Raw genomic sequence first — 14,223 nt, 5'->3', positions numbered from 1 at the left:
GCAGCAGCGCCCGACTCGTGGGCGGTCGTCTGTCTCAGTTCCAGCACGTCTGGCTCCCCTTAATCGCGGATGCCTGGGTCAGAGAGATTATTGTCTCAGGCTACAAAATAGAGTTCGATTCAAGGCCCCCCGAGACGTTTTTTCCCCAATATCGCCCGCCCGAGTCTCCCGCGCGTGCTCGCGCATTCTTTCTCTCCATAGAATCTCTCCTTCAAGCCGGAGTCGTCGTGCGAGTTCCTCCCTCAGAACGCTTCATGGGGTTTTATTCCAACCTCTTTGTGGTCCCCAAAAGGGACGGCTCTGTCTGCCCCGTCCTCGACCTAAAGCTTCTCAATAGATCGGTGAGGCCTCGGACATTTCGCATGGAATCCCTCCGCTCTGTGATCGCGTCCATGGAGGTTGGCGAATTCCTGGCGTCGCTGGACATTCAAGACGCCTATCTTCACGTGCCGATAACCCTATCCCACCAACAATTCCTCCGCTTTGCGATAGCAAAAGGGCCACTTCCAGTTCATGGCTCTTCCCTTCGGCCTCGCATCTGCCCCCAGAGTTTTCACAAAGGTCATGGCTGCTGCCATGTTCGTCCTACATTCCAGAGGTGTTATGGTCATTCCGGACTTGGACGACATGTTGGTCAAAGGTCCTTCCTTCGAGGACTGTCGTCTGGGAGTTCAGATCATGATCGACACCCTTTTGCGGCTGGGTTGGCTGATCAATCGGAAGAAGTCCACTCTGACTCCGGCCCGACGGATCACCTTTTTAGGCATGGTATTCGATACTGTCCAAGGTCGGGTGTTCCTCACACAAGAGAAGATCTCTTCCCTGCAACGAGGCCTCCGTACTCTCCTCCGTCCGCGCCCGGTTTCCATCAGGTTCTGTATGCGAGTCCTCGGTCAGATGGTGGCGGCGATAGAGGCGGTACCCTTTGCCCAATTTCATCTTCGGCCTCTCCAGCTGGCCTTGCTGAAGAAGTGGGACAGATCTCCCTTTTCTCTGGACCGCAGGTTTCGCCTATCGTCGGGGACCCGCCACGCACTTTGTTGGTGGACCAGTCGTCGCAACCTCTCGATAGTAAGGTTATTCCTTCCCCTCCACTGGAGGATAGTGACCACCGACGCCAGTCTCCATGGCTGGTGGGCAGTATTTCAACATCACACAGCGCAAGGCCGATGGTCGCCCCGAGAGAGTGGTCTCCCGATCAACATTCTGGAGATCAGAGCCATCCGGCTAGCCTTGCAACATTTTCAGCACCTAGTACAGGGCTGCCCAGTCAGGATCCAATCGGACAATGCCACGGCGGTGGCGTACATCAACCACCAGGGAGGCACAAGGAGCGTCAGGGCGATGAGAGAAGTCAAGAAGATCTTGCACTGGGCCGAGGCTCATGACTCCCTGATCTCGGCAGTAGACATCCCCGGCGTGGACAATTGAGCGGCGGACTTCCTCAGCAGAGAGGGCCTTGCCTCAGGCGAATGGTCCCTCAACAGGGAAGTCTTCAAACAGATCTGCGGAGATGGGGAACTCCGGACGTTGTCCTAATGGCCTCCTGGTTCAACTGTCAGGTTCCACGGTTCGTCGCACAATACCGCGACCACCTGGCGCTAGGAGTCGACGACCTCACCCTGTCGTGGAGCCAGTTCAGGCTTTCGTACATCTTCCCTCCGCTTCCCCTGAACCCGAGGGTTCTCAAGAAGATCAAGGCAGAGGGAATCCCAGTTATTCTGGTGGCTCCAGACTGGCCCAGGCGAGCACGGTTCGCGGAACTCACTCAGCTCCTCGCAGACGCTCCGTGGCCCCTTCCAGACCGTCCAGATCTTCTGTGACAGGGACCTCTCTTCCACCAGAACTCAGAGGTCCTAAATTTGATGGCCTGGCTATTGAATCCTGGGTACTAACTCAGGCAGGTTTTTCATCAAGGGTGATACAGACAATGATTAGGGCCAGGAAGCCATCTTCGTCAAGGATATACTACCGCACGTGGAGAGCCTGATTCCGTTGGTGTGAGGAGCACAACATCTCTTCTCCTCTCTCTTTCTCCCTTCCTTCATTGCTAGCATTCTTGCAGTCAGGTCTGGATACAGGCTTCTCGCTCGCCACAGTTAAGGGCCAAGTGTCTGCTCTGTCAATCCTGTTTCAGAGGCCGCTCGCTTCTCGCACGCAGATTAAAACCTTCATCCAGGGAGTTGCCCACCTTGCTCCGCCGTATTGTCGTCCACTAGAACCATGGGACCTTAATCTAGTCCTGGGTTCGCTTCAAGGTCCTCCGTTTGAGCCCTTCCGAGATTCTTCCCTTTCCCACCTATCTTGGAAAGTGGTGTTCCTCGTTGCCATCACCTCTATACGAAGAACGTCAGAGCTGGCAGCGCTCTCTTGTCGTTCGCCCTTCTTGGTCTTCCACCAGGACAAAGCGGTTCTCCGGCCTGACCCTTCCTTTCTGCCCAAAGTGGTCTCGCCGTTCCATCTAAACGAGGAGATTGTTCTTCCGTCCTTCTGTCCTGGTCCTTCTCACAGCCTGGAAAGGACCTTGCACACTTTGGACCTGGGGCGAGCCCTCAGAATTTACGTATTCAGGACCGCACCTTTCCGCAAGGCGGACGGTCTGTTCATCCTTCCATCCGGTCCCAGGAGGGGTATGCCGGCATCCAAGGCCACGATTGCCTGATGGATCCGTTCCGGCATATTCGAGGCCTATCGGATAAGGGACAGGTCCCCGCCGCGGGGAGTAAGGGCGCATTCTACCCGGGCAGTGGGAGCCTCTTGGGCGATCAGTCATCAGGCGTCGGCCGACCAGGTCTGCAAGGCCGCCACCTAGTCTAGTCTGCATACCTTTACCAAGTTCTACCATGTTCACACCCAAGCATCGGCGGACGCCAGTCTTGGGAGGAAGGTTTTGCAGGCGCAGTTGCACACCTGTAATAAGGTAAGAGCATTCAGATATTGTACAAGCCTGCCGGGGGAAGCCGTTTTCTTCCTGTCTGCGGTGCTTGCTGTTTCCCACCCAGGGACTGCTTCTGGACGTCCTATGGTCCTGTGTCCCCCAATGAAACGAAGGATTTTTGTGTACTCACCGTAAAATGTCTTTCTCTGAGTCTTCATTGGGGACACAGCACCCACCCTGCTTGATTTTTGGGTTTTGTTTTTTCCATTACTTATTGCCGGCATATTTCAGTGGTCCATGTTCCTCGGCCACTTTTAGCACGGCGACTTTGTTATAGTTGTTACCTTGAATTGGGTATGGTTGTTTTTGTACTCCTACTGCTTGTGCACCAAACTGATTTGAGTCCGCCTCCGGCTCAGGGTGTAGAATGCTAGGGAGGAGCTAACGTTTTTTGTCTACTTAGTGTCAGCCTCCTAGTGACAGCAGCATACACCCATGGTCCTGTGTCCCCCAATGAAGACTCAGAGAAAGAGATTTTACGGTGAGTACACAAAAATCCTTCTTTTTGGTTGGCATAAACTATATGATCAGTGATCACGATCGAATGATCATTGCTCAGTCAAACGATAATCAGTGGAACAGAATCAAGCAACATTTGTGATCCTTTCATTATATTTGGCACCACATTCCCTGCTTACGTGGGTGACTGTGCTGCCGAGCAATTAAGATTTTTAGGTTGGCATAAACTATACAATCTGTGATCACAATCGAATGATCATTGCTCAGTCTAGCAATAATAAGTCGAACAGTGTCGATCAAGCAAAATTCGTTATCCTTTTGTTATATTTGCCACCACCTTCCCTGCTTACAAGGGTGGGTGAATGTGCTGCCAAGCTATGGTTTTTAGGTTGGCATAAACTATATGATCAGTGATCATGATCTAATGATCATTGTTCAGTCAAACGATAATCAGTGGAACAGAATCAAGCAACAACCGTGATCCTTTTGTTATATTTGGCACTACATTCCCTGCTTACATGAGCGAATGTGCTGCCGAGCAATTATAATTTTTAGATTGGCATAAACTATATGATCAGTGATCACGATCAAATGATCATTGTTCAGTCAAACTATAATCAGTGGAACAGGATCAAGCAACAACCGTGATCCTTTTGTTATATTTGGACCACATTAACTGCTCAGGTGGGTGAATGTGCTGCCGAGCAATTTTGATTTTAAAGTTAGTTTAACGATCGGTCACTAAACGTGATCGATCAAGCAATAATCCTAATTGTTCTCACGAAACCCTTTATAGTTTACATCTAATCATATTTACAAGTGACTGAACTGCCAAAAAAATAGATTTTTTTAGATTAACCTAAACGATCCGATCGGCATTGAAGTGATCACCGATTGTACGCTCGCTGGTCAATAATTAGGACTGATTGTTCATACGAAGAATGGTTTGGGAGCTGACTTGATTTATCGCCAATTTATACATTTCTTAAAGGGGAAGTTCTTTAAGGGGCTGCCCAGACGATAAGCAGATCATATTGAATCCTGCTGCCAGGACCCTTGGTGATCAATTGTAATCTGAGAATAATCTAATATAAAGCATTCCAATCTCTTGTAGTGCCTCCGCAGGGCAAATTAAGTATTACACAGTTTTCATTCAAATCGGTGGGAATTATTCTGTAAGCGACGTTCCGATGTGAAGGTAAGGGGCCCGGGCAGGTAAGGGTTACTCGGAGATGTCGTGAGATAATAATGAAGGAAATGTGATGGGGGAGGAATGAGCCATGGGGGGATTCTGGCGGTCCGCATAATGAGGAATTAAAGCGAAGAAAAAATGAGGACGAGCGAAGAACAAAGCGAAGGATGATCCGGGGGAAAAGGAAGATAAATTTAGAAATAAGGACAACAAGAAAAGGAGGGGAGACAATAGAAGAATGGAGGCAAGAAAGGACTGAGTGTGGCACACAGGAGAGGAGGAAGACGAGGAGACGGGCATTGGAAGGCACATAGGCAGGGTAGGCATGGGGCGAGGGGGATGGGCGCTTGTTTTGGAATTGACCCCAGACACTGATGGACTTTACATGCAGCCAAACTTTTTTTTTTCTTTTTTTTTTCATCTGGCACAAAAATCCAAAGGGACAAGAGGAGGGTCCGAATTGCCCCCCAGGGAGGGAGGAGTTCATCCCAAAAACCAGCTCCAGTTTCAACAAGTGCTTCTTTCCAGAGAAGGAGAAACGCACACCGGCTGCTATTTAAAGAAGGAATTACTCAATTTTACTTTATTCTGGGATTTTTTTTTTTATGTAATTTTAGGACAACCGGATTCTCATCTATAAATTCCACAGGACGCGGGAGGAAGATGGGCAGAGGGGTGAGTACTCTGCATGTATGGGTATATGGCTGCGCACTGCTGAGGGACCTGCCAAAATAACAGTGTGAGGATACAGAAAATAGCTGTACATGCGTAGGGGTCAGGGTCTGTGTACAGTCTCCACACTGGGGAGAAATACTGGTATTGGGGGACAGGATTTATCCCAGCAGGCAGGGCACTAGCATACCTAGGATTGAGCCGTCTGTAGGATGTATTGTAAGGATCTATGGCGTCTCTTTAAAAATATAGCTCAATATTTGTGTGTCAGAGAAATGTATGTAGATATTTGTAAATGTATATCCTGTATTATAACCCAGAGCTGCACTCACTATTCTGCTGGTGCAGTCACTGTGTACATACATTACATTACTGATCCTGAGTTACCTCCTGTGTTATACTCCAGAGCTGCACTCACTATTCTGCTGGTGCAGTCACTGTGTACATACATTACATTACTGATCCTGAGTTACCTCCTGTATTATACTCCAGAGCTGCACTCACTATTCTGCTGGTGCAGTCACTGTGTACATAAATTACTGATCATGTACTGATCCTGAGTTACATCATGTACTATGTTCCAGAGCTGCACTCACCATTCTGCTGCTGCAGTCACTGTGTACTTACATTACATTACTGATCCTGTACTGATCCTGAGTTACATCCTGTATTATGCTTCCAGAGCTGCACTCACTATTCTGCTGGTGCAGTCACTGAGGATGTACATTACATTACTGATTCTGTACTGATCCTGAGTTACATCCTGTATTATATTCCAGAGCTGCACTCACCATTCTTCTGGTGCAGTCACTGTGTACATACATTAAATTACTGATCCTGAGCTACCTCCTGAGCTGCACTCACTATTTTGCTGGTGTAGTCATTGTGTACATATATTACAATATTGATCCGATACTGATCTTGAGTTACAATCCTGTATCATGCTCCAGAGCTGCACTCACTATTCTGCTGGTCCAGCCACTATGTACATACATTACATTACTGATTCTGTACTGATCCTGAGTTACCTCCTGTACTATGTTCCAGAGCTGCACTCAGTATTCTGCTGCTGCAGTCACTGTGTACATACATTACATTACTGATCCCGAGTTACATCCTGTATTATACTCCAGAGCTGCACTCACTATTCTGCTGGTGCAGTCACTGTGTACATACATTACATTACTGATTCTGTACTGATCCTGAGTTACATCCTGTATTATACTCCAGAGCTACACTCACTATTCTGCTGGTGCAGTCACTGTGTACATACATTCCCTTACTTATCCTTTACTGCTGCTCCTGAGTTACATCCTGTATTATACTCCAGAGCTGCACTCGCTATTCTGCTAGTGCAGTCACTGTGTACATACATTACATTACTGGTCCTGTACTGATCCTGAGTTACCTCCTGTATTATACTCCAGAGCTGCACTCATTATTCTGCTGGTGCAGTCACTGTGTAAATACGGTACATTACATATCCTCAACTGATCCTGAGTCATAGCCTGTATTATCCTCCAGAGCTGCACTCATTATTCTGCTGGTGCAGTCATTGTGAACATACACTACGTTACTTATTCTCAACTGATCCTGAGTTACATTCTGTATTATATTCCAGAGCTGCACTCCCTATTCTGCTGGTGCAGTCACTGAGGACGTACATTACATTACTGATTCTGTACTGATCCTGAGTTACATCCTGTATTATACTCCAGAGCTACACTCACTATTCTGCTGGTGCAGTCACTGTGTACATACATTACCTTACTTATCCTGTACTGCTGCTCCTGAGTTACATTCTGTATTATACTCCAGAGCTACACTCACTATTCTGCTGGTGCAGTCACTGTGTACATACATTACCTTACTTATCCTGTACTGCTGCTCCTGAGTTACCTCCTGTATTATACTCCAGAGCTGCACTCATTATTCTGCTGGTGCAGTCACTGTGTAAATACGGTACATTACATATCCTCAACTGATCCTGAGTCATATCCTGTATTATCCTCCAGAGCTGCACTCATTATTCTGCTGGTGCAGTCATTGTGAACATACACTACATCACTTATTCTCAACTGATCCTGAGTTACATTCTGTATTATATTCCAGAGCTGCACTCACTATTCTGCTGGTGCAGTCACTAAGGACGTACATTACATTACTTATCCTGTATAGATCCTGAGCTACCTCCTGAGCTGCAATCACTATTTTGCTGGTGTAGTCATTGTGTACATACATTACAATATTGATCCGATACGGATCCTGAGTTACAATCCTGTATTATACTCCAGAGCTGCACTCACTATTCTGCTGATGTTGTCACTGTGTACATACATTTATCCTGTACTGATCCTCCTACATTATGATATTGAGTGCCTACAGAATAATCTATGAAGATTATCTCTTTAGATTGTTCCTACTATTGATGTTATTATTAGCCGCATTAAACAATTAGACAATTCAATAGTTAACATTCCACATATGGTTAGCAGAAATAATTCCCATATCCTCCCAATGGCGGGGCGCCCATACACCCTGGATGAGGATCAAGGAGATTTATGGGTTATGGAATACAAAGCTCCTCAGGAAAAAGCATTATGAGCATTCCATATGAAGACCACAGTGATTGCTTCAGACAAAATTCTATAAAGCATTGGAGGGTCTACCAAAGGTTGGACCCCACCAGCCAGACATTTGACATTTTCTATGGATACATTATCGATTATAATGGCCAGTGTCTGATTCTGGTTACACGTAGTTTTAGGAAACTGTCTACCAAACGTTGATTGTTCATTGAAATATTTGGTGGAACAACCCCCTCAGATAACTAGTGTTTGGATCACAGTGGTTTTAGTAAATGGTAGGCCCACCAGAGGTTGAACCTCACCCAAAAAGACATTGATGACTAAAGGGCGCTTTACGCACAGCGACATCGCTAGCCATGTCGCTACCGAAAGCACTCGCCCCCGTCGTTTGTGCGTCACAGGCAAATCGCTGCCCGTGGCGCACAATATCGCTAGTACGCGTCACACGCACATACCTTCCTAACGATGTCGCTGTGGGCGGCGAACAACCTCTTTTTTAAGGGGGAGGTTCGTGCAATGTCACTCAGCGGGCCACCAATAGAAGCGGAGGGGCGGAGACCAGCCGCATTAACGACACGCCCACCTCGTTGCCAGCAGGACGCAGGTACATTGTAGTTCGTCGCTCTCGGGGTGTCACGTAGGGATGTGTGCTGCCGCAGGAATGACAAACAACCTGTGTCCAGCACCAGCAACGATTTTTTGGAAATGAACGACGTGTGAACGATCAACGATTAGGTGAGTATTTCTGATCGTTAACACTCGCTCATAGGTGTCACACGCGACGACGACGCTAACGACACCGGATGTGCGGCACGAATTCCGTGACCCCGACGACATATCGTTAGCGATATCGTTGCTTGTAAAGCCCCCTTTAATCTATGGATACCTTGTCGATGTAACTGTTAGGTAATCTCCGGTGTCATGGACAAACTTGGGTTTAGGAAATGATGGCTTTACACGAGGTTGGACCTTCTCCAATGAGACATTTATGACTTATCCTAAAGTTTTATTGTTAAGGTACGGTATCTGGTGGGGAAAAAATCTTTAATAACCAAGGTTCTAATCAGAGTTCCAGTCACACTTATTCTTAGGAAAGAGTTGGTATACTCAAAGTTGTACCTCCAAAAATCAGACATACAGTTAGGTCCAGAAATATTTGGACAGTGACACAATTTTCGCGAGTTGGGCTCTGCATGCCACCACATTGGATTTGAAATGAAACCTCTACAACAGAATTCAAGTGCAGATTGTAACGTTTAATTTGAAGGTTTGAACAAAAATATCTGATAGAAATTGTAGGAATTGTACACATTTCTTTACAAACACTCCACATTTTAGGAGGTCAAAAGTAATTGGACAAATAAACCAAACCCAAACAAAATATTTTTATTTTCAATATTTTGTTGCAAATCCTTTGGAGGCAATCACTGCTTTAAGTCTGGAACCCATGGACTTCACCAACGCTGGGTTTCCTCCTTCTTAATGCTTTGCCAGGCCTTTACAGCCGCAGCCTTCAGGTCTTGCTTGTTTGTGGGCCTTTCCGTCTTAAGTCTGGATTTGAGCAAGTGAAATGAATGCTCAATTGGGTTAAGATCTAGTGATTAACTTGGCCATTGCAGAATGTTCCACTTTTTTGCACTCATGAACTCCTGGGTAGCTTTGGCTGTATGCTTGGGGTCATTGTACATCTGTACTATGAAGCGCCGTCCGATCAACTTTGCGGCATTTGGCTGAATCTGGGCTGAAAGTATATCCCGGTACACTTCAGAATTCATCCAGCTACTCTTGTCTGCTGTTATGTCATCAATAAACACAAGTGACCCAGTGCCATTGAAAGCCATGCATGCCCATGCCATCACGTTGCCTCCACCATGTTTTACAGAGGATGTGGTGTGCCTTGGATCATGTGCCGTTTCCTTTCTTCTCCAAACTTTTTTCTTTCCATCATTCTGGTACAGGTTGATCTTTGTCTCATCTGTCCATAGAATACTTTTCCAGAACTGAGCTGGCTTCATGAGGTGTTTTTCAGCAAATTTAACTCTGGCCTGTCTATTTTTGGAATTGATGAATGGTTTTCATCTAGATGTGAACCCTTTGTATTTACTTTCATGGAGTCTTCTCTTTACTGTTGACTTAGAGACAGATACACCTACTTCACTGAGAGTGTTCTGGACTTCAGTTGATGTGAACGGGTTCTTCTTCACCAAAGAAAGTATGCGGCGATCATCCACCACTGTTGTCATCCGTGGACGCCCAGGCCTTTTTGAGTTCCCAAGCTCACCAGTCAATTCCTTTTTTCTCAGAATGTACCCGACTGTTGATTTTGCTATTCCAAGCATGTCTGCTATCTCTCTGATGGATTTTTTCTTTTTTTTTCAACCTCAGGATGTTCTGCTTCACCTCAATTGAGAGTTCCTTAGACCGCATGTTGTCTGGTCACAGCAACAGCTTCCAAATGCAAAACCACACACCTGTAATCAACCCCAGACCTTTTAACTACTTCATTGATTACAGGTTAACGAGGGAGACGCCTTCAGAGTTAATTGCAGGCCTTAGAGTCCCTTGTCCAATTACTTTTGGTCCCTTGAAAAAGAGGTGGCTATGCATTACAGAGCTATGATTCCTAAACCCTTTCTCCGATTTGGATGTGAAAACTCTCATATTGCAGCTGGGAGTGTGCACTTTCAGCCAATATTATATATATAATTGTATTTCTGAACATGTTTTTGTAAACAGCTAAAATAACAAAACTTGTGTCACTGTCCAAATATTTCTGGACCTAACTGTATGACATTCTTTTGATATATTATTGATATATCTAGTAGGAAAACAACCTTTTAATACCTGGTGTCCTGATCAGAGCAATGGACAGGCCAGGGTCAAACTTCATTCATTCATTCATTCATTCATTCATTCATTCATTCATCCAAGTCTTAACAACATTACTTGAGATTTTGATTGTCTTGAGACAAGGTGGAGGTTGTCAATCATAGCAGTTGCCATATCTAAGAGATGACCTAAGGCGTATCTGTTTTCTATAGTTTCATAGTTTCATAGTTTTTAAGGTTGAAGGGAGACTCTAAGGCGGGCTTTGCACACTACGACATCGCAGGTGCGATGTCGGTGGGGTCAAATTGAAAATGACGTACTTCCGGCATCGCATACGACATCGTACTGTGTAAAGGTTCGATGATACGATTAACGAGCGCAAAAGCGTCGTAATCGTATCATCGGTGCAGCGTCGGCGTAATCCATAATTACGCTGACGCGACGGTCCGATGTTGTTCCTCGCTACTGCGGCAGCACACATCGCTGTGTGTGAAGTCTCAGGAGCGAGGAACATCTCCTACCGGCGTCACCGCGGCTTCCGTAGGATATGCGGAAGGAAGGAGGTGGGCGGGATGTTTACATCCCGCTCATCTCCGCCCCTCCGCTCCTATTGGCCGCCTGCCGTGTTATGTTGCTGTGACGCCGCACGACCCGCCCCCTTAATAAGGAGGCGGGTTGCCGGCCAGAGCGACGGTCGCAGGGCAGGTGAGTCCATGTGAAGCTGCCGTAGCGATAATGTTCGCTACGGCAGCTATCACAAGGATATCGCAGCTGCGACGGGGGCGGGGACTATCGCGTGCGACATCGCAGCATCGTACCCCTAAGTCCATCTAGTTCAACCCGTAGCCTAACATGTTGATCCAGAGGAAGGCAAAAAAAAACAATGTGTCAAACAAGCTCCAATGGGGAAAAAAATTCCTTCCTGACTCCACATACGGCAATCAGACAAATTCACTGGATCAACACCCTGTCATAAAATCTAATATACATAACTGGTAATATTACATTTTTTAAGAAAGGCGTGCAGGCTCTGCTTAAATGTTAGTAGTGAATCACTCATTACAACACCATGCGGCAGAGAGTTCCATAGTCTCACTGCTCGTACAGTAAAGAATCCTCGTCTGTGATTATGATTAAACCTTTTTTCCTCGAGACGTAGCGGATGCTCCCGTGTTCCAGTCGCAGGCCTAGGTGTAAAAAGATCTTTGGAAAGGTCTCTGTACTGTCCCCTCATATATTTATACATTGTGATTAGATCCCTCCTAAGCCCTCGTTGTTCATTATTTCTCCACATTGAAGGTGACCATAATTATAGCTCCTAATCAGAGTCCTAGTCCGGTCAAATTTAGGTTTTTGTAAACAGTGGGTCTCCTAGAGGTTGGATCTTCACCAATCGGACATTTATGACCTATTCTGCGGTTATATTGTCAATGTAACTGGTGTGAAAACAGTGTTCTCATCAGAAAATGGTCAAACCAGGACCAAACATCATTCAGATTCTAGTTGAGGTGACCTCTCATCATCTCTCCAGTCAAAAAAGTCCTGGTTAGCATACCCAAGCGAGCCTACTGCTTCTTAATGGTTCTATGTTGTCCCTATCCCCTTCGTTATTTCCCCACATTAAAAATGGCCATAATCATAGTTTGTCCATGGCCCAGAGCAGGTGTCATCTTCACTCTACTTTACATTTTGAACAGCAGGTAAGCAGAGGAAAATTTCTACCAAGTTAAAGATTTGTGCTCCATCCTAAGGCATCATGGGAGAGATATGTGGAAAACAAAATCAGGAGACTGGATCATACCAACCCACTGGTCGTGTGTAGAAGACCACTTCTTGTTACCATAGTTACCTGTTATGTTCACAATCGGAGCTTCTGGTTTCTAAATATTTTGGTAGCTCCAAAATACAGGGAGGTGATCGCCTTCTTCTCATGACCGATCCCTGCACCTCCAACTATTTCAGTCCCACAATGGTCATGTTCTCACAGAACAAGCTGTCCTTGTGGAATTAGAACTGGAGGTCAGAGGCGTGAACTGACCTTAGGACTTGAACTAGAGGTGCAGCCCCTACACCCAGGAGATGTTTTCCTGGAGACCTAAAATAGCTAAACTAAACACAGCTGGTAAAGCTATAAATCCTCCTGTATACAGTGATATGGAGCACACTGGTATAAGCTGGGGATCTTCTGTATATAATTATACAGTATATGTACAGCTGGTATAACCTGGGCATCTCCTGTATATAATTATATATGTACAGCTGGTATAACCTGGGCATCTCCTGTATATAATTATATATATACAGCTGGTATAACCTGGGCATCTCCTGTATATAATTATATATATACAGCTGGTATAACCTGGGCATCTCCTGTATATAATTATATATGTACAGCCGGAATAGCCTGGACATCTCCTGTATATAATTATATATGTACAGCCGGTATAACCTGGGTATCTCCTGTATATAATTATATATGTACAGCTGGTATAACCTGGGCATCTCCTGTATATAATTATATATGTACAGCTGGTATAACCTGGGCATCTCCTGTATATAATTATATATGTACAGCTGGTATAACCTGGGCATCTCCTGTATATAATTATATATGTACAGCCGGTATAACCTGGGCATCTCCTGTATATAATTATATATGTACAGCCGGTATAACCTGGGCATCTCCTGTATATAATTATATATGTACAGCTGGTATAACCTGGGCATCTCCTGTATATAATTATATATGTACAGCCGGTATAACCTGGGCATCTCCTGTATATAATTATATATGTACAGCTGGTATAACCTGGGCATCTCCTGTATATAATTATATATGTACAGCCGGTATAACCTGGGCATCTCCTGTATATAATTATATATGTACAGCTGGTATAACCTGGGCATCTCCTGTATATAATTATATATGTACAGCTGGTATAACCTGGGCATCTACTGTATATAATTATATATGTACAGCTGGTATAACCTGGGCATCTCCTGTATATAATTATATCTGTACAGCTGGTGTAACCTGGGCATCTCCTGTATATAATTATATAAGTACAGCTGGTATAACCTGGGCATCTCCTGTATATAATTATATATGTACAGCTGGTATAACCTGGACATCTCCTGTATATAATTATATATGTACAGCTGGTATAACCTGGGCATTTCCTGTATATAATTATATATGTACAGCCGGTATAACCTGGGCATCTCCTGTATATAATTATATATGTACAGCCGGTATAACCTGGCCATCTCCTGTATATAATTATATATGTACAGCTGGTATAACCTGGGCATCTCCTGTATATAATTATATATGTACAGCTGGTATAACCTGGTCATCTCCTGTATATAATTATATATGTGCAGCTGGTATAACCTGGGCATCTCCTGTATATAATTATATAAGTACAGCTGGTATAACCTGGGCATCTCCTGTATATAATTATATATATGTACAGCTGGTATAACCTGGACATCTCCTGTATATAATTATATATGTACAGCTGGTATAACCTGGGCATCTCCTG

At 45.2% G+C, this 14,223-nt stretch overlaps 1 protein-coding gene across 2 annotated transcripts in view; it reads left to right on the top strand.

The window, feature by feature from the left end:
• The first annotated feature begins 4,889 nt into the window (after positions 1-4,889).
• LOC142257419 (sodium/potassium-transporting ATPase subunit alpha-2) overlaps positions 4,890-14,223 on the top strand; it is a 34,407-nt gene continuing 25,073 nt past the window's right edge. The window contains exons 1-2 of one of the 2 annotated variants that reach the window (XM_075329524.1): positions 4,890-4,908; positions 5,207-5,264. In XM_075329524.1, the coding sequence (XP_075185639.1) occupies positions 5,253-5,264 (12 nt within the window). In that variant the 5' untranslated portion in view covers positions 4,890-4,908; positions 5,207-5,252. Of the gene's footprint in view, positions 4,909-5,076; positions 5,265-14,223 lie in introns of those variants that run through there. The other variant, XM_075329525.1, reaches the window with a different exon arrangement.

The sequence above is a fragment of the Anomaloglossus baeobatrachus genome, chromosome 12 (assembly GCF_048569485.1).
Source record: "Anomaloglossus baeobatrachus isolate aAnoBae1 chromosome 12, aAnoBae1.hap1, whole genome shotgun sequence".
NCBI lineage: Eukaryota > Metazoa > Chordata > Amphibia > Anura > Aromobatidae > Anomaloglossus > Anomaloglossus baeobatrachus.
This window is presented reverse-complemented; position numbering and strand designations above follow the sequence as displayed.